Genomic DNA, 27,183 nt, shown 5'->3' on the forward strand with positions numbered 1-27,183 from the left:
CGTGTAACGACCAGTTCATCTCACATGAATAGCTCTTTGAGATGAATTAAAGCTGGAATCAAATGTTTCAGAAATTAAAATGTTGAAAATAAAAGACAGCTAATTTTTTAAAAATGCGTGAGGAGAACCTTCAGTGTGAGTCTCGCTATAATTTGTCTTTACTTTGGAGTAAAGTCGCTTTCTATTTCAACAAACTTACCTTTTTATGTGTGAATATAGGAAATTGAGTAATTTATATTTTAATTTTTAAAACACACACAACACCAGGTTATAGTCCAGCAGGTTTAATTGGAAGCACACTAGCTTTAGGAGCGCTGCTCCTTCATCAGGTGATTGTGGAGGGCTCGATCGTAACAGAATTTATAGCAAAAATTTACAGTGTGATGTAACTGAAATTATACATTGAAAAATTAATGAAAAAAATTGAAAAAATTCATCTGTTAGAATACAGTGATAGTTTCACTTTCATGTGTAAATCACAGAACTTTCTTTTTAAAGTTGCATTCTCGGGTTAGCTGCTAACAATGGTGATAGCTAGACAATATGCTATGAAGGAGCGTCGCTCCGAAAGCTAGTGTGCTTCCAATTAAACCTGTTGGACTATAACTTGGTGTTGTGTGATTTTTAACTTTGTACATCCCAGTCCAACACCACCATCTCCAAATCATGAGTATGTTTTAATTTGGTCCCCACTTCCAATCAGGCGTTTGAACGGAACAACTCTAGGCCCACGACGTCCGAAAGAGGACCCTGTCTCTCTGACGTCATCTGCGCGACGGTTATGGCGTTGATCCGCGGAGCGCGAGGTTTTTCTGTCCTCCGCGCGCTGCCTCGAGCCCGGCTCCAGAGCAACGGCCGGAGGAGAGCGGGAAGCAGCGCCAGGGGTGAGGGGACCAGAGGGGCCGCCCCGGGGGGATGGGGGGAGGAGGAGGAGAGGGCCGCCCCGGGGACGGGGGAGGGGAGAGTGAGGGAGCATGGTAGGATTGGGCATTGCTGAGGGGACATCGGGCTGGACATGGTGAGGGAGAGTGTAAGTGCATAGGGAGGTGGGGGATAGTGAGAGTACAGCAGTGACACACGGGGTGACACACGGGGTGACACAGAGTGACACACGGAGTGACACACCAAAATCATGGCTTGGAGATGGTTGTGGTACTGGGGTTGGATGTGGGGGAAGATGTGGAGAGGGCTGCAGGGAGCAGGAGGGGGAATGGAGATAGAATGGCATTGACAACATTAATTATTTGAATTGAGCTTTGTGTATTTTTCAACAGATTTGAATGTGTTAACAGTAAACATCATTCATCTTGAACCTTGTTGCATTTTGACTGAGGAGCTGAGCACACAGACTTGAAGGGAGGGGAACTCAGAATTGTTCTTTCAGTAAGAGAGGAGTTTAATTGAAATTATTCTGTGAACACACATTCTTTATTTGTTAACATTGCATTGTTTGTTATTATTGCAGAGAGTGAAATTTCCAAGCTCCAATATTCTGTCTTTTTGAATCGCAATCAGTACACTATTGTCCCCAGCAGTTCCCTCTGCTGGCGCCTTTATACCACACAGACTGCACAGAGTCCGGAAGAAGAGAGACTGCATAATATCATCACTGACTCTGAGAATGTGAAAGGTACGTAGGGCACCTCAGAATTACAAAATATATCAGCTTGCCTTTTTAGTTTATGAAGTAATTTCACAGTAATACAGTGAAATGGAGAAGAAAAGAAATCCATCTCAATATTGCTATTTAGTCTATTTCCACTGCCCTTTCAAGCAGTTCCATCCAGTTATTGTAATTAACTGAAACAACGTTACTATAATAATTGTAACTCATTGCATTTAAAATCCCTTTTATTTTCCCTGCCCCAGGTTCTTTATCAATGATCTTAAATCAGACAAATTTTATGTCCTCCAGTTACTAATCTCGTTAAAGTAACACAACTTTTCAAACTCTTCTTGATTTTAAACATCTCTGTTAAATCTCCCCTAAACTTCTCTGCTCTAAGGAGAACAAATCAGCTTCTCACGTCTTTTTGTTTGTAATCCATTTGCTCCTGGATCTCTTGAGCATTATCCTTTTTCCTCCCCCCTCCCCCACAGGTGGTTCTTCCAAATATGAGTTTCAAGCAGAAACAAAGAAGCTTCTGGATATTGTTGCCCGCTCCTTGTACTCTGAAAAGGAGGTAAGAAATGAAAAATCTCATTTTTTTTCCCTCCGATTTCTAAAAGATATCATTAAAAATTAGTACCTGACTAATTTTATTACTGTAATTTTAGATTGTTCTGGATCTCAGAGAATTTCCTTTGCATGATTCCTTCTTTATCCTATTACTCTCCCCTAATTTCATGTAGGTATTTATTCGTGAGCTGATATCCAATGGAAGTGATGCCCTTGAAAAGCTACGTCATAAACTGATGAACAATGCCCAGAACCAGACACCACTGGAAATTCATCTACAGAGTGATACAGAGAAAGGTACCCTAACCATCCAGGTAAGGTCAGTCACTGTATTCTCTTACTTTTTTAATGCTCAGGTTGTACAGCATCTTGGTATGATCCCATTTGGTGTCTATATGGGCACCCATTCTTGAGAAATATATTAATACAAAAATGAAATTACTGTGGCTTCTGGAAATCTAACTTTAGAAACAAATTTTGCTGAGAATATTCAATAAGTTTGGCAGTATCTGTGAAGAGAGAAACATAGGGTTTCAGTTCTGACAGCTGGTTCTAATGAATGATATTTACTGAAAACATTGACTCTGTTTTTCTCTCTCTGTAGGCGCTGCGAGACCTTTTGAACACTTTGAATATTTTCTGTTCATATTTAATGTGATGTTAGTCCTGGAGAGTGAATCTGCAAAGATTCACCAATATTATACCAGGGCTGAAAGGATTAAATTATCAGGCCAATCCATATAAACTTGGTCTGTACCGGTTTCTTTTTAGAAAGTCTAGGAGTCATCTAATTGAAGTGTTTAGAAATTGAAAAGGTTGAACAGTGTCAATATGGAAAAACTTTTGCCTGAATAGGAATAGCACTAGAGCACCCTGTCTTTCCAGATGGACTTTTGTCTAACGCAGTTCCTAATACAGACTAATGCTGAGATTAGCAATTCTGACACAGAACCCTTGGTTTTTAACATGCTGTCATTGTATTTTATTCCCCTCTCAGGACACTGGCATTGGGATGACCAAGGAGGAACTAATTGAGAACCTTGGAACCATTGCACGTTCTGGATCCAAGGTTGGAAAATTCTAGAATTTGTAAATTTAATTTTCTCTTTCTGAAGTTTTCGTTCATCTCCTCTACTTCTGCTCCAATGTTTTCGCCTGTTGTTTCTGTGCTACCCAGTATTGGCAGTGATCATTCTGGGCTGATTCCTGCAATCATAACTAACGGAGGGTTGCAAGCCTCATAGGCTGTGTTGGCTTTTCATGGGTGTTCACTCTGTGGCCTAGTTATGCCTCACTGTTGTGATTTGAAAAGGATAGTGACCAGGAGTAGGTGTCCGGGCTTCCTCAGTCACAGCCATCCACCCCACGACATTAAAGGCAATGCAGCACCTCTGCCTCTATTGAAAGTAGCTGTAAGCTGAGCACAGATATTGAGTCTGAGGCCTTTCAGGCCATGATTGAGCTTTTAAATGTCATTTTGCCATCTGCCTAATGATGGACTGATGGTGAATTCTTCAATCTGTGATACTTACTTTCACTGGAATTGAATATATTTTGCACCATGTTTCATGTTGTGTATTTGAAAGGAGCAGAAGGGGAGGTGAGACTTTGTCTTCAGTGATTTGTGATGAGCTGGTATGAGCAGCTTAAAAGAGCAATAATTTGGTATTAACTTTGTAAGGGAACTACAGATAACTAATTGAGAAGGAGCAATTTTTAAGTGTATGGAGAAAGATCAAGAGAGTGGGGCTAATTGGGTAAGCTGTTTCAAAAAACTGGCACAGTCAGACACAATGGGTTTCCTTTTCTCTGTATCATTCTGTAAGTTGTACTTATTGTAACTGATTGCTCACCTCGCTTGTTTGATTCCAGGTATGAAATTTTGAATGTATTTGACTCACTTCCTCCAATGCTGCCTTGATTGAAAGATTTTCTCTTCATTCTTGACGTTAGGCTTTCCTGGAGGCTTTGCAGAACCAAGCAGAGGCTGGCACTGGGATCATTGGACAGTTTGGGGTTGGATTCTACTCTGTGTTCATGGTGGCTGATAAAGTGGAGGTGTACACACAGGCAGCAGAGGATGGCAGCACAGCATATAAATGGGCTTCTGATGGGTGAGGAGACTGCACCCTCTGACATCAACAGTTTGTAGGAAGGGCTGTCCTCAGCTTGAGAATAACCTGACAAAATAAAATTAATTCATTCACAGGATGTGTCCATTCCTAATTGAATTTAATGTGGTGGCGTGCTGCTGCCATGGACCACTGTATTATATGGTGTGGGTATCTGCGCGCGCGAGGAAATGGGTATCTGCAAAGATTTTGTGGGAAAAAAGCTTTGGCGTGAGGACTGTGCAGGGCTGTAAGAAGGGCTTGGGTTGTCTGTAAGGGCCACATGGCAATTTCGGTCATAAGACGAGTCTGCAAGGGAGAGCTTGAGGGCAGGTGCAGAGGTGGGAGAGTTTTGTGAGGACTCAGTGGGGAGCTACGTGAATGGAGTACTTTATTGACTAATAGTAATGCTGTGTTGCTGACTGGACTACTATCTGTGCCTCCAGCTCTGGAATGTATGAAATTGCTGAAGCCGCTGGGGTGAAGCCAGGAACCAAGATTGTCATTCACTTAAAGAAAGATTGCAAAGAGTTTGCAAATCAAGATCGTGTTAGAGGTGAGAATTAGAACAATATTGCAGCAGGTTAAGGACTGAAACCAAAGCTGCTATTTGCAGAATCCAATTTGGTTTAATTTCTGCACTATTTGTTGCCATTTCTTTCTTCTTGTTACTCTGTCTTGACAGCAGACTGGTAATTTGCACGTGATTGTTCTTTGATTAAATTTATGCAAAACTGGTTGAACTCTAGATAAACAAGGGGTGATCAAATAGAGACTTTCAGAATGGTGAGAGGTTTTGTGTTATGTTAATAACGAGAGACCATCAACTTAAAATAATTTGTAGAGGATCTTGAGTTTTGGAATTTCAAATGATGGCCTTTAAAAGTGGTGGAAACCAAACTCATAAATAATTTGCAAATGGATTTGAACAGGTTCCTGAGGAAGTCAAATTTACATTGTAGATAAAAAAAACACACGTGAGATTTTACATGACAGTTCTTTCAAAGAGACACAGGCTGCAAGAATTGAATGATTTTCTATGCTCTTAAGTTTTGATGATACTCTGTCACAGGGTATTGCATTCCAGTGTGATCCTGTCAGAGGTAGCACTTGCCTGGATGGAATAATCAAGTAAATGTTGAGGGAATTTGTTAGTGATTATTAGGGCAGGAAAGTGCTGAGTAAGTTCCTGCCTGTGTTATAATGACAGCTGTAATTGAACTGATGAACTAGTATAACTCTGCCCTTGGTTTGTATTCCAGATGTGGTGAACAAATACAGCAACTTTGTCAGTTTTCCAATCTACTTGAATGGGCACCGATTGAATACACTACAGGTTAGTTGATGACAAGGACTCTACCTAATTTGAATTGAAAGCAGACAGTGCTGCATGGAGCAGTGGAGGATTTTGTGAAGCAGACTTAGCTTTTGAATCAGGTGAGAGAATGCCGGACTGATTTATAAAATTGGCAGTACTATTGGACTATAAGCATTAACCCCAGTGAGGTGAGTTAGAGATTGGCCAATGGGTTGGAGCAAGTGGGTAATTGATGTAGTTAATTTGGGGGCTCCGCTTTATGAAATTTATTACTGGAGGCTTGGCCTGACTACTGGATTTACTTAGTCGATTAATTTGAGGAAATGTTTCCAATAAGGCTCTGTGGATGATGGATCCAAAAGAGATCAGCGAATGGCAGCATGAGGAATTCTACCGCTATATTGCAAAGGCATATGACAAACCACGGTATGTCCTCCATTATCGCACCGATGCCCCACTCAACATTCGCAGCATCTTCTATGTGCCAGACATGGTGAGTGTTGTTGATTGTGGTAGCTTGTAACTTTGATTTGATTTATTGTAGTCACGAGTACCTAAATACAGTGAAAACCTTTGTTTTGTGCACAGTATGGGCGGATCATAGCAAACATGAGGTGCTTAGACAGAGTGTGGCATACAGGTTACACTGCACTAGAGGTGCGTAAAGCAAGATTGACATTATTTGTAGTTAGAGAGAGTCTATTCATCAGTCTGATAATGGCAGGGAAGAAACTGTTGTTGAACTGGGCAGAACTTTATTGTTCTGTGCAGCAAAGACGCCACATCTGGAATCGTTCTGTTACATAGTTGGTTAGTTATCTAAAACTCATGTTTATTACAGCATCTTTAAGTCTGTTGGCAATGTATAAGGCAAAAAAATGATGCTGCATGTAGCATCCTTAAATTCAAATGCCCCAAAGCACATTACAGTCAGTGCAAACCTTCCTGCTGTAATGTAGAAAACACTGCTAATTTGCACCCAGCAAGAATCCGACAGAAAGCAATGTGGTACAGGTAGTTCTGGTACAATGCACGTTTCGACAGTGGCGTTATAGCCAAATCGCACTGAAGAATTAGGGAATGTTATTTTGGAGAATGATAGTGCGATTCCAGTGGGGATCAGTTTGTGTGCTTCATTCTGCGCATGCGCTGATGTTCTTGTTGTTCAGTGTATGCCCTCACGTCCACACAAAAGTCTCTGTGATATTCTGTGCATGTGCAATATCAGCTGCCAACTGAGCAGCGTTCTGTGAGAGGTACTGTACAGAGAGCAGCTTTCTTACATTTAAAAAATGTACTGTTAAATTTACTTTTGTTTTATTAATAAATATGCTTTCAGCCTTCATTCAGGCTGTGCCATACTTTGCGTTAGATTTTTGGGTGATTTTTAAGCGCTCGGGAATGATATTTTTTGCTGGTCTACCCCAACCCCACTTTTCCCATAGGCCCCATTATTTCTATTAAGTGATTTCTATCAAGCGAAGTTAAGCTGGAATGCAACTACGGTGGTATAGGACAACTACCTCTAATTACCATATACTATTGAATGGCAGTGGCTGAGGACAAATATTGCTTTGGTCAATGGGGGTAACGCCTCCTTATTTTTCCAATTCTGCCACATAGGATTTTACGCACCTCCAACAATGCAGCCTTTCCTCTACAGTCTGAGTTATGAGGTTAGTAATGGAGAAAGAAACAAATTGAACTGTTGCCATAATAGATTTCAATGAGTGCCAAATAAGCTAGCATGAAGAAGTTAGACAAGCTTGACAAGATTGGGGTTGGTATCGAAGATTGGAGCTACAGCGTCCATGGGTGAAGATGAGGGTTTCATTCGTGGTCAGTGGTAGAGGAAGAGAAACAGCAGGTGAAGGGGAAAAGAAGATCAGGCATGTGGAGACTTGGGTCAAGAGTGTCAGGAAGCGTGAGGTAGGATGAGGGTGCCTGGGTGTGGGGATGGTATCTGGGATAAGGGCTAGTGGATTGGGAAATACATTGTCCAGGGCTGAAGATGAAGAGAATGTTCAGGGGTGGGGGAATGTGATGTCCAGAACTGGGAGTTGTGTTGTAATCCTTTTACTTTGAGATATTTTTCTCTGTTTACATAGAAGCCAAATATGTTTGATGTGAGCAGAGAGTTGGGGTCTAGTGTGTCATTGTACAGCCGAAAAGTGTTGATTCAAACTAAAGCCACGGACATCCTACCCAAGTGGCTCCGATTTCTACGTGGTGAGTTTTGCACATTTCACTCCTTGTCGACCTATGACCAGCATCTGAGTTTCAACTACTGTTCATTGAATGTCCCAGTCAGAGCTACCTACTTGACATCAGCTTGCCTCTTCAATTCAATGTTGTGTTATTAACCTTTACCACAACAAGACTAGATCACCAGTATTGCAAGCCAAGTCTTCATGTGTGCATCTCGGAGTGCAAGTATTAGAACTTTCATACCCTGGGACAAATCATTTCAAAACGCAGGTGCATAAACTCTGGCTTTCCGGGGACTTGCCTTCAACCCAGCACCCTCATTGGGGTTTTACTGTATCAGGATGTTCAGCATGGGTGGAAACTTTTGTTGGTCTTTGAGCAATATTACTTTAAACAGCTTACCCTCCCCTTTCTCATTTATTCCTTTCAGTAATCTAGGTGACAGCCTGTGGTCCAAAATCAACAAATGAAAAGTACAAAGTATTTTACAGTGACTATATAGCATAGTCTACAACGCCTCACGATAGGGATTAAAGTTTGATTCTAGTCAGTAATCTGATAGTCAGGACTACTAAACATGTTTTTCATACCTTTTCCTGTGCTGCTTGTAGGTGTTGTTGACAGTGAAGATATCCCACTGAACCTCAGCAGAGAGCTGCTGCAGGAGAGCATGCTCATCAGGTACGCAGGATTGGTGTGTGTGTGTGTGTGTGTGTAACACACACAGTATATGCTTCAACGCATGAGTGCTAGTGACTTAAGGAGTGAATGGATTGTGAATCAAGCAGGCTGTTTTATTCTAGAAGGGAATAATTCCAGTGTATTGGTTGATCTCTGAAGTCCTTAAGTAGATTCCAGCCTGTCAGTCACTCCAGGTAACTTTTATTCCATAAATGTATATATTTATGTAAAAATTTTATTTACACTAGAAGTCACAGGGTCGATTTCTAATGAGTAATATTTCCAAGGGGTTGGCACCTCGTGCTTGATTTGGGCCTAAATCCAAAAACAACATTCTCTATGAAATACCATAAAAGCCAGTAATACTAAAGAAATCATGTCAATTATTCATTTTGTAATATTGCCATCTATATACATTTTAACACCAGTATTATATGCTGTTCTGAAATTTTGGGGCTTTAATGCTAAAAAGTTAGGGTCAGCTTTTATAGGCTGTATGAGAAATTACAATTGTGAAATTTACATTGCTGCCCTCTGCTGACCAGTTATAGGCTGAAAGTCAGACCAGAAGAACTTGGCTTCTGTGATTTGTTTAATGAATTTACCTCGGAAAGAAGCAATCCAGCCACACAGCACCCCCGTATCAGTCAGAGCTGATGTGTTACTCAGAGTTTTGTTGCTGTCTGCAGGAAGCTGCGGGATGTTCTGCAGCAACGACTCATCAAATTCTTCTTGGACCAGGGGAAAAAAGAGCCTGAGAAGTTCATCAAGTTTTACGAGGATTATGGATTGTTCTTACGTGAGGGGATTGTGACAACTACTGAGCAGGACGTGAAGGTTTGCTGGCTTGGGATTTTGATTTATCGGTAGTTAGGAATGGCTGAAATCCCTGATTGGTCTTCAGTGTTGCAGGAATGTGTTTTTTCTAAATAAGTTTTTCAACCTTTCTTTGAGTAGAAGTCTCATGTCAGTGTACAGATAGTTTGTATTTCAATTTCAACCCACAGAAGCAAAGAATTCCAAACCTTTAGAATGAAGTATTTTTTTTCTTGTCTCAATCCTATATGATTGACCTCCTTATCGTGCTGTGCATTTATCAGCCAGAGGGGAAAAACTTCCCAATATCTACTTTGTCAAGCTCCTTTTAAATTTTGTATGTTTCAGCAATATTCCATCTCATTCTTCCAAACTCCAAAGCAGAACAGGCCCAACCTCCTCTACCTCTAATTGTAAATTCCAGACCTTCAATGCGAGTATAAATTTGAATGTGGAAGCCAAAACTATGTACTGTGCTTCTAGTGTGTTCTCACCAAAGTACTGTACGGAGTTGGGACAAGTTATGAGGGGCAAATGATCTCCAATTGGGAAACAGAGGTGTAATGAGATTCAGGTGCCCTTGTACTTCATTCACTGAAAAGTAAGCATGCAGGTGCAGTAGGCAGTGAAGAAGGCAAATGGTATTTTAGCTTTCCTAGCAAGAGGATTTGAAAACAGGAGCAGGGATGCCTTGTTGCAAGGGTCTTGGTAAGACCAACCTAGAATGTACTGTGCAGTTTTAGTCTTCTTATCGGAGGGAAAGTGTTCTGTTATGGGGTGAATGCAGCAAAGATTTACCAGACCGACTCCTGGGATGGCTGGACTGATCTATAAAGAGAGAGTGGATCAGTTAGGATTTTATTCACTGGAGTTTAGAAGAATAAGAGAGGATCTCACAGAAGCCATGAAATATTAATAGAACTAGATGTGTAACCGCAGGAAGGATGTTATAGAGTCATATAGCATGGAAACAGACCCTTCAGTCCAATTCATCTGTGCCAACCAGACATCCCAATCTGACCTGGTCCCATTTGCCAGCATTTGGCCCATAAACCTCTAAACCTTTCCTTTTCAAAATCTATACAATTGCCTTTTAAATGTTGTAATTGTAACTCCCTCCACCACTTCCTCTGGCAGCTCGTTCCATATATGCACCACCTTCTGCATGAAAATAAGTTACCCATTTGGTCCTTTTTAAATCTTTCCCTTCTCATCTTCAACCTATGCTGTCTAGTTTTGGACTCCTCTTTCCTAGGGGAAAGGTCTTGGCTATTCACTCTATTCATGTCCCCCATGATTTCATAAACCTTTATGAGGTCACCCCTCAGCCTCTGACTCTCCAGGGAAAAAAACGCACCAACCGATTCAGCTTCTTTATACCTCAAACCCTCCAGCTCTGGCAACATCCTTATAGAGTTATACAGTACAGAAACGTTTGCACGGTCTCAAGTTTAACGAGGGTGTTGCCAGTGACTGGGGAACCTAGGACCAGATGTCACAATTTTAAGGATACAGGGTGGGCCATTTCAGGTCAAGATGACAAGAAATTTCTTCACGCAGAGAGTGGTGAATTTGTAGAATTCTCTGGTACAGAAAGTGGTCGATGCCAAAACATTGATGTTTTGAAGCAGTCAACTATATTTCTAAAGGAATCAAAAGATATGGGATGAAAGTGGGAATAAGGTACTGAGTTGGTTGATCATCCTGAGTAGTGGAGCAGGCTCGAAAAGTCAAATGGCCTACTCCTGTTTCTATATACAATTGGAACAAGACTTTATTCATGTTCTGCAATTCCCTTGTCAAATGCCATTTGCCTTCCCAAGTATGTGCTTGCATGCTACCTTGTATACTTTGTACAATACACCGAAGTCCCACTGAACTCAACATTCACAAGTTTTACATATTTTTAAAACTCTGCATTTCTACTGTTGGGACGAATTTCTTTACATGAGGCTTGCAATTGCGAACAGTTGAAGAAGTAACTATTTTGAGGAAACAATGGTTGGATTGAGTGAGAGGTCAGTGAAATTGCTTCTTTATTGCTGTAACAAAGAGTGATCACAGACATGATGGGCAGCATACACCCCTGTTCTGTAATAGTCAACTAGGTTTACAAATCTGTATTCTATGCTTAGGTATCACACAGTTCAAGGGTATGGGACTCAACCCAGCTCAGGATACTGAGGTCCATTGCTCAACCACACTTTGGCTATCAAAACAATTGGTGTCTTGTGTTCAGCCTGATTCACTTTTTGGGATCTTGCACTGATTTAGTCTGTGCCTGAGGCCATTGAGCCTGTCTTTATGACCATGGCTGAGTTGCTATTTTAACTGACTCCCTTGTATGTCCAGGAGGATATTGGAAAACTGCTGAGATTTGAATCATCTGTGTTGCCAGCGGGTCAGATGACCAGCCTACCTGAGTATGGCAGCCGAATGAAAGCGGGGAGCCGGAATATTTATTATTTGTGTGCCCCAAATCGTCACCTGGCTGAACATTCGCCATACTTTGAAGCCATGCAGAAGAAAGAAATGGAGGTGAGCAAAAGGGATGGAGTTTCCAAGTATTTACTCTTTATTTTTCCCTCCCTATTCTTGAATGTAGTGTATCCAGGTGTCAGATATTGGGTGTCAGCATGCCTTATTGGATTTCTTTGATACTGTCTATTTTACCAAACAGGTTTTCCACCAAAATTTAAATTTTGTTCAGCTGTTCTGACAGAGCATTAATCAGAAAGTAAATCTATGTTCACTTCCAGCAGATTGATGCTTTGTTGAACCTCTTCCATGTATAGCTATTCTCACCTTTCATCCTTTTGTTAACTGAGCATCAAGTGAGGGTCTCAACTCAACAGCCCACCACAGATTGTGGATCTGTCAGATTTTCCATACGCCTACCCCAATGCCCGTGGTTCCCAGTCTCCCCATAGAATCCAGGGGGGGTCGCCATTGAATTTTTCTAACTGATATGGATGATTACATCATGTGGATGCCTTTATGCACTCATGCAGCAAGAGAACTGAGCTTTAGTTTATATTTCAAGTGTGTATTTCAGTGCCATGCTTTGTGAGCATTTTTAATCTTAGTTTGTGCATTTTTCTGTTTGCAATAGGTTCTGTTTTGCTATGACCAGTTTGATGAACTGACTCTGCTACACTTACGGGAATTTGACAGGAAAAAGCTGATTTCTGTGGAGACTGACATTGTGGTAGATCATTATAAGGAGGAGAAATTTGAGGATAACAAGCCAGGTACAATGCCTTGAAGTAGAGTTTAGACTGACTTGGACCCACATCTGGTGATTAATCCCACTGTAAAGAAACAGTAGAATTTTATTTGTATGTTTCTCTCTGTCACTGTATGTGTGTATGTGTGCCATTTTCTCATTCACTGGGTGTCTGTATCTATCTATGAGCCTTTTTTCTGATCTATTGCCAGAAGGTACCAGAATCTGCTTCAATCTGGAAAAATAGGTGAAGGGAATGAGTGTGATGTTTCAAACAAGCTCTTATGGCTAAGACATCTTTCTATAGTTACATACTCTGTCTCAACATCAATTTCATTGTTTTACCCAGTTTCCTATATGTGTATTAATATGCTTTCCCTATATTAGACTTAGAATAAAAGATCAATCAGCCAGGTTTCTTTAGTAAACGCAATTATTGATTTATTATAAAGTTATATAATAACTTATTTCACAAAGCTGCAGAATTAGTTAAAATATACGGTTTGAAATTTGAAAATATAAATGTTTATCCTTCTGCATAATCACAGATTGCACCCATTCGATACAGGAATGGAGGGAAAGAGATTCAAGATAAGAAAAAACACTTGTCCAGTAATTAATTTCTGAAGGCAAATAAAGTATGAGGATAATTAGATTTCATGTTATATTTAGAAGGTACATCAGAAATGAGAAACACAAACTGAGCCGTTCCTTGCTTTCAGTAAGCTTTCCTAAATGATCCCTAACCTGTGAAATGCTAATTATATGAACTGTCATAAAACGTAGTTATAAAAAGTCAGGTATTCTCCCTAAAATGAATTCAAGCGACCAAGATCAACAATTACCTGAAATATGTGGCCTCCAAGAAATGCCTTGTTTCAACAAATTTCCACTTTTTTTTCATTAAACCTTTTTAAACATCCAGGTATCTCCACAATCCTTCAAATTCAGATCCACAATCATAGTTAACTATGATGCTATCAAAACAAAATAATGAGTGAACTATGGAGATACTGTTTCTTTAATAATTTTACTTCAGTAACTTTGTCACTGCAAGCGATTTCATTGATTTTTTTTTGCATTTTCAGGATCAGAACGCCTGTCTGATGCAGAATCTGAGGAGTTAGTGGCATGGATGAGGAATGCACTTGGAGAACGAGTGACAAACATTAAGGTAATATTCAAACTACCATGTTGACTCAGCAGTTTCAACGTGACTGAGTGAGTTCCCTGAACGGTAAATTCTGAACTAGTGTTTATTTCAGTCCTTGTGAATCCCTTCATGTGATGGACATTGTCAAGAGTGACCTATCTAGTGATTCCTTTGGTTATGCAATGGTCTTGCTTCAGGTGCACAACCATGGAAGGCATTAGACCTGTTTCTATTTTCAAGACATGCCCCAAAGAGGTTACATAAACTACCCTTGGGTTCTCTGGGATACAGAAGGACAAGGAGGGAGTTAGTTTAGGTTTTTAGTATTTTAACAATGACCAGGTGAATAGAAACCTTTTCTGCTGATGGAGGAGCTTTGGGCTATGTATATAACAACATCAGGCCATTAGGAACAAGGCCAGAAAATATCTTTCAACCTTGTAATTGTGCAGAACTCTCCGCTAGTCGTTGTATGAGTTAAATCATCTCAGCTTCTGGGCAATGCTAGAGGAGTTCCTCAGATAATATCCATGTCTTCAGCTGCTTTGTCAATTACCTCTTTCATAAGGTCAGAAGTACAATGTCCACAACCGTACGTGGCAACTCCGATACTGAAGCAGCCCATGCTTATCTATAGGAAAATCTAGAGAACTTCAGTAAGGCATCGACAGGGTTCCCCATGGGAGACTGATTAGCAAGGTTAGCTCTCATGGAATACAGGGAGAACTAGCCATTTGAATACAGAACTGGCTCAAAGGTAGAAGACAGAGGGTGGTGGTGGAGGGTTGTTTTTCTGACTGGAGGCCTGTGAGCAGTGGAGTGCCACACGGATCAGTGGTGGACCCGTACTTTTTATCACTTACATAAATGATTTGGATGTGAGCATAAGAGGTGCAGTTAGTAAGTTTGCAGATGACACCAAAATTGGAGTTGTAGTGGACAGCAAAGAGGGTTACCTCAGATTACAACAGGATCTGGACCAGATGGGTCAGTGGGCTGAGAAGTGGCAGATGGAATTTAATTCAGATAAATGCATTTTGGGAAAGCAAATCTTAACAGGACTTCTACACTTAATGGTAAGGTCCTTGGGAGTGTTGCTGAACAAAGAGACCTTGGAGTGCACGTTCATAACTCCTTGAAAGTGGAGTCACAGGTAGATAGGATAGTGAAGAAGGCATTTGGTATGCTTTTGTTTATTGATCAGAGTATTGAGTACAGCAGTTGGGAGATCATGTTGCGGCTGTACATGACATTGGTTAGGCCACTGTTGCAATATTGTATGCAATTCTGGTCTCCTTCCTATCGAAAAGATGTTGTGAAACTTGAAAGGGTTCAGAAAAGATTTACAAGGATGATGTCAGGGTTGGAGGATCTGAGCTATAGGGAGAGGCTAAACAGGCTGGGGCTGCTTTCCCTGGAGCGTCAGGCTGAGGGGTGACCTCATCGAGGTTTACAAAATTATGAGGGGCATTGGTAGGATAAATAGACAAAGTCTTTTCCCTGGGGTCGGGGAGTCCAGAACTAGAGGGCATAGGTTTAGGGTGAGAGGGGAAAGATATAAAAGAGACCTAAGGGGCAATTCTTTCACGCATAGGGTGGTACATGTATGGAATGAGCTGCCAGAGGATGTGGTGGAGGCTGGTATAATTGCAACATTTAAGAAGCATTTGGATGGGTATATGAATAGGAAGGGATTGGAGGGATATGGGCCAGGTGCTGGCAGGTGGGACTAGATTGGGTTGGGGTATCTGGTTGGCATCGTCTGGTTTCCATGCTGTACATCTCTATGACTCTATTTAGGTTTGAGCTGATAAACTGCAAATATCACTCCTGTTGGCCAAGGGTCAGACAATGATCACTTCCAACAAGAGAAAATCCAGCCCTTTTCCTTACTCTTCAGTGTGATTAATGCTGTAGTTGCTCTACCATCAACATCAAGGGTTACTACTAACTGGGCAAATATGTAAATACAGTGGCCTCAAGACCAAGTTGGAAGCTAGGAATGCTGTTACACATAACTCACCTCTTGACTGACCAAACCTTGTCAACATCCAAAAGGCACAAGCCAGGTTTGCAATTGAATACTTTCCACTTACCTGATTTGGTGCAGCTTTAACAACACTCAAGAAATGCAACCCTTATCAGATCACAAGCACCCTTTTCACCACCTTCTACATCACCTTCTCCATTGCCATTACACGCTGGCAATAACATTACATTAAATGTTATAGTAATTCACCCAAGGCACCTTCAACAGCGCCTTTCAACCCAAAAGAACAAGAACAAGAGCAAGAAACACATGGAAATACCACCAACTGCAGGTTTGACTCCAAGTCTCTTTGACTTGGAACTATTGCTAATCCTTCCATATCACCAGGTCAGATCCTGGAATTCCATCTGTACCTACAACACATGGTCTGCAGCAATTTCAGAAGGCAGATAAACACCACCACAAAGATGATAAATACCAGCTTCCCTAGCAACATTCACATCCCATGTATAGTAGATGTTAGCTTTTTTATTAATTTTAAATCTAAGGTTTCCCAAGCCTTTTAGCCAAGGGTGCAAAGGAAAGTAGAGCAAGGCAAGTGGCCAATGCCCAAGGTACACATCAGCCATAATGTAATTAAATGCTGGAACAGGCTTGGGGTGTTTTTTATCCCTGTATTGGAACTATTCAGTAATTCCTGGATCAGATTCATAGTAACTTTTTGTACTTTGTGAAGTATAGTCTTTGTTGTAGAAAATGCTGTCGCCAGTTTGTATAAAGCAAGCTCTCATAAGCAGCAATGTGATGACAACCAGATTTTTTTCATTTGTGATGTTGCTTGGTCAAGTCACTGGAGAGATTCCCCTGCCCTTCAATGGAGAAGTGCTTTGGAATTTTTAACAGTCATCTTGAGGGGCAACTTAGGAATTTGGTTTAACACGTCATTGAAGGTTTGTACCTCTGACATGCAATATTCCTTCAGAACTGCACTGGGGGAGTCGAATTCGACATTGCATCCAAGTCTCTGGTGGGAGATTTGAATGCACAACCTTCTTGGAGAAAAGCTTGCTACCAAGTGACCCACAGTTGACATCAGTGTACAACTGTAGTGAAAAAGTATCAATGTCATCACATTTTTTGCTCCCCATTATACAGTTGTTATATGATTGGTGAGCATCAACCAGTAAGTTCCCAAAGAAAGATGGGATTGGTAATACCACTAAATCATAGGACATTATCTCAAAATGTCCAATCATTTAACAATGTTAAGCATTTCTCATTAAATAATTGATTAAATCCTTTGTGTTAATGATGCTAGTTAAGAGGGGAATATTGGTTGGGACAGGAGGAGAGTGTGGTGAGAGTTATTGTTCTATAAGGATCTCGGTTTCTTTCTTAAGTTAGGTTGTGCCACCAAACCAGTAGATACATGTTTCTCTCCTGTGTTAACCAGCTGACTCCACGTTTGGATACTCACCCTGCCATGATTACTGTGCTGGAGATGGGAGCTGCACGACATTTCCTGCGCTCACAGCAGCTTGCCAAGTCCAGTGAGGAACGGGCTCAGATCCTGCAGCCAACATTAGAAATTAATGCAAGGTGAGTTACAGCTTGTACCAGACCAGGTCATGTGGTTTAGGGCAGAGTGAGAAAGAGGAGTGCATCCAAGTTCTGCACAAGTGATTGCCCTGAGAAGGTGAGGTAGCAGAGCCTGAGTGTGCTCACTGCCAAGATACAGTGGTGTCCGTGCATCATTAAATGCTGCTGATGTAATTCATTGTACCAGACTTTATCATATTGCCATGTACAGAGGAACCTTGATTATCCGAATATCAATTATCTGAATTTCGGATTATCCACAGGAGATCCCAAGATCCCGATAGAAACATTATATGAGTGAGGGGTTTCCAACACTGATTGCATCTTTTGTTTACAGTGATTAAAAACAAACTCGCCGTACTGAACTGCTGCCGAGAACAGTCCTGGACATTGATCAAAGCCCAGGCACCGTCTCCAAGTGATTGACTGCCCGCCCTCTCTGTCTCTCCCCACACTTTCCCTGGAATTCTACACATGGGTGTACCCTAAACTCCTCTTACCCAGATAATCTCTCCAGCATTGTCCTGTACAGGGCAAAGGTAGAACCTGTCAAAAAGTTGCAGTAAAAAGTTGTGTGCACGCACGTACTATTTGGAGACTTAGCCCCAAAGACAGCACCAGTTTTACTGGGGCGGACAGGGGGATGTGTTGGACAGTTTTGGGGGAGTCGGACGGGGCACCGGGTTGGGGAGGTCGGGTGGGTTCGAGCAGGATTGGGGGGAGTCAGATGGGGTCAGGGTTGGAGGGTGCGGGCGATGGCTCATGCAGACAGAGCAAGTGCTCGCTGTGTCAATCCCATTGAACTGATTGGGGCGGGGGCTTCAGCAATGCTGTAGGTCCCTTACACACGTGTGTGTCTGCTCGGAAACAAACCCTGAGAGGGAACAAGACAGGCAGAGCGAGGAAAAAGGAAATTTCAGAAAACTCTCAGAGGAGAGGCATTGAATCAATGAACCAAATAATCAATCATCAGAACGAAATAGTGTCCGCCCATCTTGTTCGGATAATCGAGGTTCCTCTGTATATGTGTGATGTATGACAGGACACCTGCGCCTCCATCTATCTGTATTCCTTGATGACATTTCTTTGTCGTGTTTTATCCCTTTTTACCTCCCCACTTCTCTCTCTCTTTTTCTACTCCTTCTCCAGACCCCTTTCCCAGCACAATTTTTAAACACAGATCATGGTTATTTTGGAATTGTGGAGATTGCAGTCATTAATTAAGCGGTACCTGTGTTATTTCAGTCATACCCTGATAAAGAAGCTGAATGAATTACGAGGCCAGGACACACAGCTAGCTCAACTGCTGCTTGATCAGGTGAGCAAAAGTCTGAGTTCAAATACCCAGTCATCCCAAGTATTGATCTACCTTGATCCTGTGCCAGTGATCGTGTGGGTGATTTTCAGTGGCAGCATTAAAAGGCAACGGACAGGAATATGAACATGATCTCAAGAGCTGGACATCCTTTTTGCGGGGGCAAGCTGTTGAATTTTGCCAGGGTGGGATACTAGATTTTCTTTAACCTGTCGTCCGAAAAACGGCCCATCTCTCAAACACCGGGTTACTCTACAGGTCTATGGTACAGTGCATTTCTCCTTCAATAATGCCAGTCCAACAATATGGCACCCCCCTGGTATTTCCTCTCCAACACTGCTGCATTGTCTTAGTACTAAGCCTTGCATAATGCTGACCTCATATGGTACTGATCCTGTAACATTGCACTGTTTTAGTGATAACCGAAGTTCTGGTGCTCAGGTCTGTAGATTGCGAATCAAATCCATAACCTTTTGAGTTAGTCAGAAGTCTCATGACATCAGGTTATAGTCCCAACAGGTTTAATTGAATCAGAAACTTTTGGAGTGCTGTTCTTTCAGCAGGTGAAGTCAAGTCAAGTGAAAGTGGCATTATTGAGACCAGAAAGGAAGCTGGGGGAAGGAAACTTAGTGCTCTGGTGCATCCAAAAATAGATGACAGTGATTTTTCTCCCTGGGAGATTTGTCACTGCACTGGGGAGTCAAAGTGCTGTTTAGTTAAGCATTTATATATACTGTAATGTATCCTGTCTTTGCATTTATACTGAGAATTTGATTAAGAAAACTGTTTTGTTTCCAGAAAAAGTCCCTTGATTTAAAGGAGTTCAGGGCATGTCAAACTACAGAGTGTTTAAAACAAGAGTGATTACAGTAGCTTTTGACACTGTGATCAACTGACAAAAAAAACACTTACTTTGTGCATATTTTGTAATGCTGTAGTTAGTGCAGTATCTGCCACGAGGTGGTGACTGTGCTGAGTAGTGATGCAATGTCTGTACTGGTAGTAGTCAAGACTGCAGTAAATTTCAGGAAGTAAGCAACAAGTCTTTTTGGCATGTTTCCTTTTTATAATATAAAGTTTGCCACTTTTACATCCTAACCCGCTGGTGCAGAGTTGTAAGGAAAAGCATTAATGCTGTTTTGGGGGTGGGATAGGGTGGGGAGAAGAGGAATGGTGGCAATGGAGTGCTGCTGTGTTTAGGGTTTATTTGTCTCCTCTGCAGAGCAATGAGTAAAAGACTGCATGTGGATGAATGCATTATGATTATGCTTCCTCTCGCTTTCTATTTTTTTATCATCTATAAAGACAATGGCAGCAGAAGTCACCTAGAAGTTCCCCCACAAGTCTCTCACTGTCCTGACTTGGAGCAATATCCCTGTGCTTCCACCATCACCTTCTCAAGGGCAATTAGGAATGGTTAGACACACATCTTTGAATGAATTAAAACAAACAGTACAGTATTATTTCAGTGTAGTAGATAATTCCTTACAAAAGGCAAAGGCAGAGCGTTCATGGTAGCAGTGACAACCATCAATAAAAGACTCCAGCATCCTGGTGGAATGTAATTGGAGAACTAATTGAAAACCAACTAATTGCAGACTTTGAACAACAGAGAATTCAGACAAAGGAAGAAGTTATTAACTTGCAGTAGCACTTGATTCTGAGTACAGTAGAACACATCTCGGAAAACTGCCAATTTCTTTTTTTAATTAGAATTGAAGTTCTTCAAAGACAATTTTTCTTAAGATTGCCTTAATTGAAGATCAAAAGAAATGCCAAAGTACACTTCTGAGATAGAACACAGATCTATGGCACGGAAACAGACATTTTGGTCCAACTTATTCATGCTGACCAGATGTCCTAAATTAATCTAGTCCCATTTGTGAGAATTTGGCCCATATTCCTCCAAATCCTTCCTAGTCATGTGCCCATCCAGATACCTTGAAAATATTGTAATTGTACCAGCCTGCACCACTTCCTCTGACAGTTCATTCCATATACTATTGATGCATAACATTTTGTCAGAACAGCAACTGCAGTCTTAGTGGGAACAGATCTTAATTTACATGACATGAAGTAAGGGCCACACATCTTAATATGGTACAGTCTAAAGTTTATAAGGCACAATTGTGGATAGGATTATCTTGTGTGTGTGTGTGGTTGTATTTGCTTAGGTGATGATATTGCCTAGTTGATAGGAAATGTTCATCCAAGAGCTCAGTTACCAGTGGTGTGCTGCAAGGATCTGTTTTGTGGCCACTGCTGTTTGTCATTTATAAAAATGATTTGGATGGTAGCGTAGAAGGATGAGTTAGAAATTTGTGGATGTCACTAAAATAGGCAGAGTTGTAGGGTGTTGTGGGTTACAGAGGGACATAGATAAAATGCAGAGCTATGCTGAGAAGTAGCAAATGGGGTTTAATGTGGAAAAGTGTGGATTAGTTCACTATGGAAGAAATAACAGGAATGCAGAGTACTGGGCTAATGGTAAAATTCTTGGCAATGTAGATGAACAGAGAAATCTTGGTGTCCAGGTGCATAAATCCCTAAACTTTGTCACCCAGGTTAATAGGGTTGTTAAGAAGGCATATGGTGTGTTGGCGGTTATTGGTAGGGGGATTACGTTTCGGAGCCACAAGATCATGCTTCAGCTGTAAAAGACACTGGTAAGGCCACACCTGAAGTATTGCATACAATTCTGGTCACTGCATTACAGGAAGGATGTGGAGCTTTGGAAAGGGTTCAGAGGAAATTTATTAGGATATTCCCTATGGAAGGAAGGTGTTTTCATTGGAGAGAAGATGATTGAGAGCTGACTTAATCGAGACGTATAAGATAGTCAGAAGGTTAGACAAGGTGGACAGTGAGAGCCTTTTTCCTTGGATGGTGAAGGCTAACATTAGGGGCATAGTTTTAAATTGTGGGGTGATAGATTTAGGACAGATATCAGGAGTAGTTTCTTTACTTGGAGAGTAGTAGGGGCCTGCAACAGTAGTAGACTTGTTGATGTTAAGGACATTTAAATGTACGTTGGACATACACATGGATAATAGTGGAATGGTGTAGGTTAGACGGGCATCAGATTAATTTCACAGGTTGTGGCGCAACATCGAGGGCCGAAGGGCCTGTACTGCGTTGTAATATCTATGTTCTATCACAGCCATGGTGAGATAAAGCCAGATTGTACACTCACTGCTGTCATCCGCAGGTGACAACTATCATGGTAAGGATTGACATTTAACAGCCCAAAGTGCTAGATCACCATCATCCAGATAAAGTACTTGGATCCATTTTCTCTGCACATAAAGTCTGTTCTAATGAAAGTAAGATTGAGGATGTTAAATAAATGCCTAGCCAACATAATGGAGGATTTACAATGTTCCCTCAGATTTTTAAATTTCCTGTAACTATATTCCTGACCTTGCAGACATGGTATCACTGAAGGATTTGCTCAAGAAGGGCATCTTTTAAACGTGGCAAGATAACCATCAATGCATTTTTGAGTCTCTCAAATAGTCTGTCAGCAAAATCTTGCCTACTGCATTCTAAGACCCTAAATAAGCTACCATTCGTGAAGTAGTTGTATTGCAGAAAGAACTAGGCACATGCTGCTTGCAAGTCAAATTTATTGTTCATTCAAAAACCATGCCATCTGCACGACCATGAGACATTAGTTATAGAATTTGGCATCATACAATTTTTAAATAATGTTACATATACTTATTTGTTAAGAAATACACAATTAAAAATAAGCCATTAGAAATAATGTGTTGTAAACTGCTATCCTGGCAAAGTATTTCAGTGCATGTATAGTAACTGGGGGTGACCAAATCTCTCGTTCTACACACTGTTTGAGCGTGGATAATATGGTATATACTGTCCAATCAATTATCACTAAATATCAAGCAACAAATCAAGATTTTCACATTGCAATGCTGCATCAAGGGAAAAAGGAATATCATCCCCACTACAAATTATGCTCAGAAGGTAAGTGCAAACCAGTTTGCTCAGCACCCAGTTGTCTTAACATTTTGAGAAGGACAGTCTTCAAATATAGAGGAGAATGCAAGAGATACATGACAAACAAGCAAGTAGAGAAGTACCAAAAATGGTGTGTGTGTATATGTTTTCTGTAAAGAATTCTTATATTTTCAGCAAATATAAATATATTCATCTGAAATAGACATCCAGCACAGATCATACAGTCACTGCTTTATAATGGTGTTACATTGTAAAGAACGTAAGCCAGTTCTGACCAATGTATGGCACACCAATCATGCATGAAGAGTGTGAGGAAAAATGCACATGACTGATGACACTGAATGAAAGCAATCAGTAGCAAGACAACCAATGGCAACAAAGAACAACACACAGATGGGTGTACAATAACCAGATCAGGATGGATTGTCAAATGTCCAAAGCCTACAATGAAGCTTTACCTGTTTGTGTAATTTTCAAATTGGTAGCATGTGCCTACATGCATGCCCATATGTATCTTTTCTGAAGAAGAGTCACTGGATCCAAAACATTCACTCTGCTTTCCCTCCGCAGATGCTGCCAGACCTGCTTAGTTTTCCCAGCAACTTCTGATTTCCAGCATCCGCAGTTCTTTGTTTTTTTTCCCTATGTATAACTGTTTGGAATAAGTTTTTATCTTTTGGAGGAAACAGCAAAGGCATGTAGTGTTGTTGGTTGTTCTGTGACCACAGTTTCTTGCTTTCTTTCAGATTTATGATAACGCCATGATTGCTGCAGGACTGAATGATGACCCTCGACCAATGGTCAACAGATTGAACAAACTTCTGACCAAAATTTTGGAAAATCATTAATGGCCATTTGGAAAGATCACCATTTGTGGCATAGTAGGAGCATTAAGAAGATCTAAGGATTCATCCTTGCTAGGCCTGTGTTTGAAACTGCATAACCCTTGTGATTTCTCCAAGCACAAATTGTTACCCATGTTATTGAAGATTCTGCAAGTAAAGCTTTTCCAGATGATAACCTTTCTCTATCACAGTTCCTTGTAATGTACTTTGTCGATGGCCCATGTATCTGAAAACTTGTATACACATTTGTCACACAGGATCACTGTCACACTTTTTGGGTGGACTTTTGTTCCCTGGAAAGATAATCAATTACCAAATGGTCTAGTGACCAGTTGTTTTTTATTCCCCTTGTGGGATCTGGGCATCATTGACTGGGCAGCAATTTTTTTTACTGCCCTTAGGAAGGTGGTGAGCTACTTTCTCGAACTGCTTCACGTAGGGTGGCTTGGAGGGGATCTCCATGGTGGTGTTCACATATATCTGATGCCCTTGTCCTTCTGGATAGAAGTGGTCATTGGTTTGGAGGTGCAGTTTGAGGATCTTTGGTAAATTTCTACTGGAATTCTTGTAGCTAGTGCACACTGCTGCTGCTGAGCATTGATGGATGGAATAGATGTGATGCAATCAAATGGGCTGCTGTGTTCTAGATGGTGTAAAGCCTCTTGGAGTGTTTTTGGAGTTGCATTCAACCAGGCAAGTGGGGAGTATTCCATCACATTCCCAATTTGTGTCTTGTAGATGGTGGACGTGCAGTTTTCCCTAGCTTCTCATTTGCTCTTGTAGGCACTGTATTTATGTGGCCAGTCCAATGAGTTTCTGGTCAATGATAACCCCAAGGATATTGATATAGGGGATTCATAGATGTTAACACCATTGGATGTCATAGAACAGTGATTAGATTTTTTTCTTGTTAGAGATGGTCATTGCCTAGCATTTGTATGACACAAATGTTACTTGCCACTTGTCAACCCAAACTTGGATATTGTCCAGATCTTGTATTTCAATATGGAGTGTTTCAGCATCTGAGGAGTCACAAATGGTGCTGAACATTGTGAAATCATTAGTAAATATCCCCACTTCTGACCTTAGAATAAAAGGAAGGTCATTGATGAAGCAGCTAGAGATAGTTGGGTCGAGGACACTACCATGAGGAACTTCTGCAGAGATGTTCTGGAGCTGAGATGACTGACCAACAATCTCAGCAGTCTTTCTATGTATCAGGTATAACTCCAACCAGAAGAGAGTTTGCCCCAATAAACATTCATTCCAGTTTTGCTAGGGCTGCTTGATGCCACATTCAGTTGAATGCAGATTTTCTGTCAAGGGCTTTCATTCTTACCTTGCCTCTGGAATTCTGCTCTTCCGTCTATATTAGCTTGTACCAGAGCATATGATTGGCACTTTTTCCCTTCTCTCTGCTATCATGTGTCCCAGGTCTGTGAGCAGACAGAAGTGGTTCATGAAGTAGAACCTGAGATGTACAGAGAGAATTGTTCAGAAATATGAGGTGCTGCCTAGTTTCGATGTTGAGATGTAGAAGCTACTGTATGTAGGTGGAGTGGTGTTGATTTATTCATGGGTGTTGGAAACAATTTACCTATTTATGGAGTTGTCTGGTATAGAATGCTAAGCAGCTGTTTCACACTAAGGTTTAAAATAAACCACTGAATATTAAAACGGGATCTTGGTATGTTCAGAATATTTTGGCACCCACACAAAGCCTGCAAAATATATCATTTATTAAGCATATTGGTTGCAGCATATTTGAGATAAAATAGTTTGTAGTGTTCTATTTTGTCAAGATTGTAAAGTATTAGATCAGAATTAGGCCCTTCAGCCCATTGAGTCTGCTGTGCCATTTGATAATGGCTCATGTTTCTCAGCCTCATTCTCCTGTTTATCCCAAAATCTTTGATCCTCATCCTAATCCAGAATCTATCTCTCTCTGATTTGCACAGGTGTCATGGCTTGGCTGATTTAATTCCCATTTTTACTTCACAAATCTAAGAGATTGATGAGTGTTGATGTAAGATGTGAAGATTATGAATTAATAATGCTTGCCCTTTACACATAGAATAAGCCTTGGTTTTGTGTAACTGTTGTCAGTATGTTACCACTGGGTGTGAGACGTGGGTGCAATGGATTTTGTCATGGTGAACTAAATGCTGCATTAATGAGTTAGAAAAGCTGAGGGCAGTAGCAGATCTGGCAAATGGCCAAAAAGCAACACATCTGATATTTGCTGAAAGCCTTCATTTCAAGTTACCCAAAGTTGCGCCTCTTTGGGCTGTGGATCCACAACTACTGGCCACTTTCCAGTGTAACATCCAGTTGGCTGTGGCATGTATTGCAGTTGATTGATGAGGAACCTCCAGTTCCAAACTCCACCCAGACAAAATACATGATGGTGATGAGGCAATCTTAATCGTTTGAGCTCTCACCTGGTTCTGATCAGGTAACTCCGTAACATGACTGGTCCTTGCTGGAAGTCCCTTTAAGCTTCAGAGTTTAGAATTTAGTGCACTTTGCTTTCCCTCCTTAGGAAACCTACACTTTATCCTCTCCTCTATATGCGTGACATTTATAAATAGAAGCAGCCAAGTGTGAAATCACAAAGTGTATAAATCAAAGCAGCGTGGTACTAAAATTATACAATTAATTGTGCAGTGCCTCTCTGATTTACTGCCCAGCCTTTAGTCATCCCTTGGGTCATAATAGAAAGCAATTTGTCAAGGCACTTGTGGCAGCCATATTGATGTGATATTCGAATATAAGCCCAGGCTGGGTAAGGATGGCAGGTTTCCTTCTCTAAATAAGCACATTCATTGGGTTTTTGCAATATTCTGATAGCTTCACAATTCCAGAATCTTTTACTGGATTCAAATTCTCATACTGCCTTGGTGGACTCTGAATGTGTTTTCTCTGGCCCACAGTAGGTGTGATTGCAGTAAATCACTTACTTTACCCTGCCTCTCAGCCTTAATAACAAGGAGCAGTACAGATTGTCCTCACCTTGGTGCTATTCCTGTATCACTTGAGTCTGAATTATTTTTGAATTACAAACCCAAACCTGTGTTTATTCCTGGATTTGTGTTTGAGTTCCAGGTGGTCTGTGCTGCTGTCACTCATTCTATCACCCTCTACTCACTGACCAATACTAACGCCCAGCAATGCCTGACTTTTAAAATTCTCTTGTGGTTTCATACCCCTCCCCTCCTTATAGTTATGATCTCCTACAACCTCCAAATATCAACTTTCCCTAAAGCTCTCTCCTTTGTAGTTCTCTTTTCCAGCACTGTTAAATTTTTCTTGAACAAACTTTTTGTAATCTGACCTAATTGCAATTTGGAGGTGCTGGTGTTGGGAGTGTACAAAGTTAAAAATCACACAACGCCAGGTTATAGTCCAACAAGAAGTTTATTTGGAAGCATGAGCTTTTGAAGCACTACTCCTTCATGTGCTTGTGGAATATAATATTGCAAGACAATTTATAGCAAAAGTTGACAGTGAAGCAACTGAAATTATATATTGAAAATGGCAGAGAATTTAGCCCAATTAGTCAGAGAGATCACACACAGATTGGACAGAGAACTGACCAGGTGTTATTTAACAAAGTGATATCGTGGAAGAGATAGTGACAGGCTGTTCAGAAGGAAACACAGCTTCTTCCAAACAGAGAATACAATGGCGATTTACACCCTTACAACAATGGAAGTGAGTTATGAGACCATGGTGTAAATTGTACAACAAAGAGAAATGAA

At 41.0% G+C, this 27,183-nt stretch overlaps 1 protein-coding gene across 1 annotated transcript; it reads left to right on the top strand.

The window, feature by feature from the left end:
- The first annotated feature begins 769 nt into the window (after positions 1-769).
- Positions 770-23,597, top strand: trap1 (TNF receptor-associated protein 1). Its single transcript, XM_060840655.1, has 18 exons — positions 770-884; positions 1,466-1,630; positions 2,101-2,183; positions 2,353-2,493; positions 3,177-3,248; positions 4,133-4,293; positions 4,737-4,846; positions 5,553-5,626; positions 5,946-6,101; positions 7,717-7,837; positions 8,428-8,497; positions 9,187-9,334; positions 11,666-11,851; positions 12,426-12,564; positions 13,628-13,713; positions 17,136-17,281; positions 18,527-18,599; positions 23,324-23,597. Exons 1-18 carry the CDS (start codon positions 782-784, stop codon positions 23,423-23,425), a joined length of 2,136 nt encoding a protein of 711 aa, XP_060696638.1. The 5' UTR covers positions 770-781; the 3' UTR covers positions 23,426-23,597.
- Positions 23,598-27,183: the final 3,586 nt, after the last annotated feature.

This window comes from Hemiscyllium ocellatum, chromosome 20, assembly GCF_020745735.1.
Source record: "Hemiscyllium ocellatum isolate sHemOce1 chromosome 20, sHemOce1.pat.X.cur, whole genome shotgun sequence".
Lineage (NCBI taxonomy): Eukaryota > Metazoa > Chordata > Chondrichthyes > Orectolobiformes > Hemiscylliidae > Hemiscyllium > Hemiscyllium ocellatum.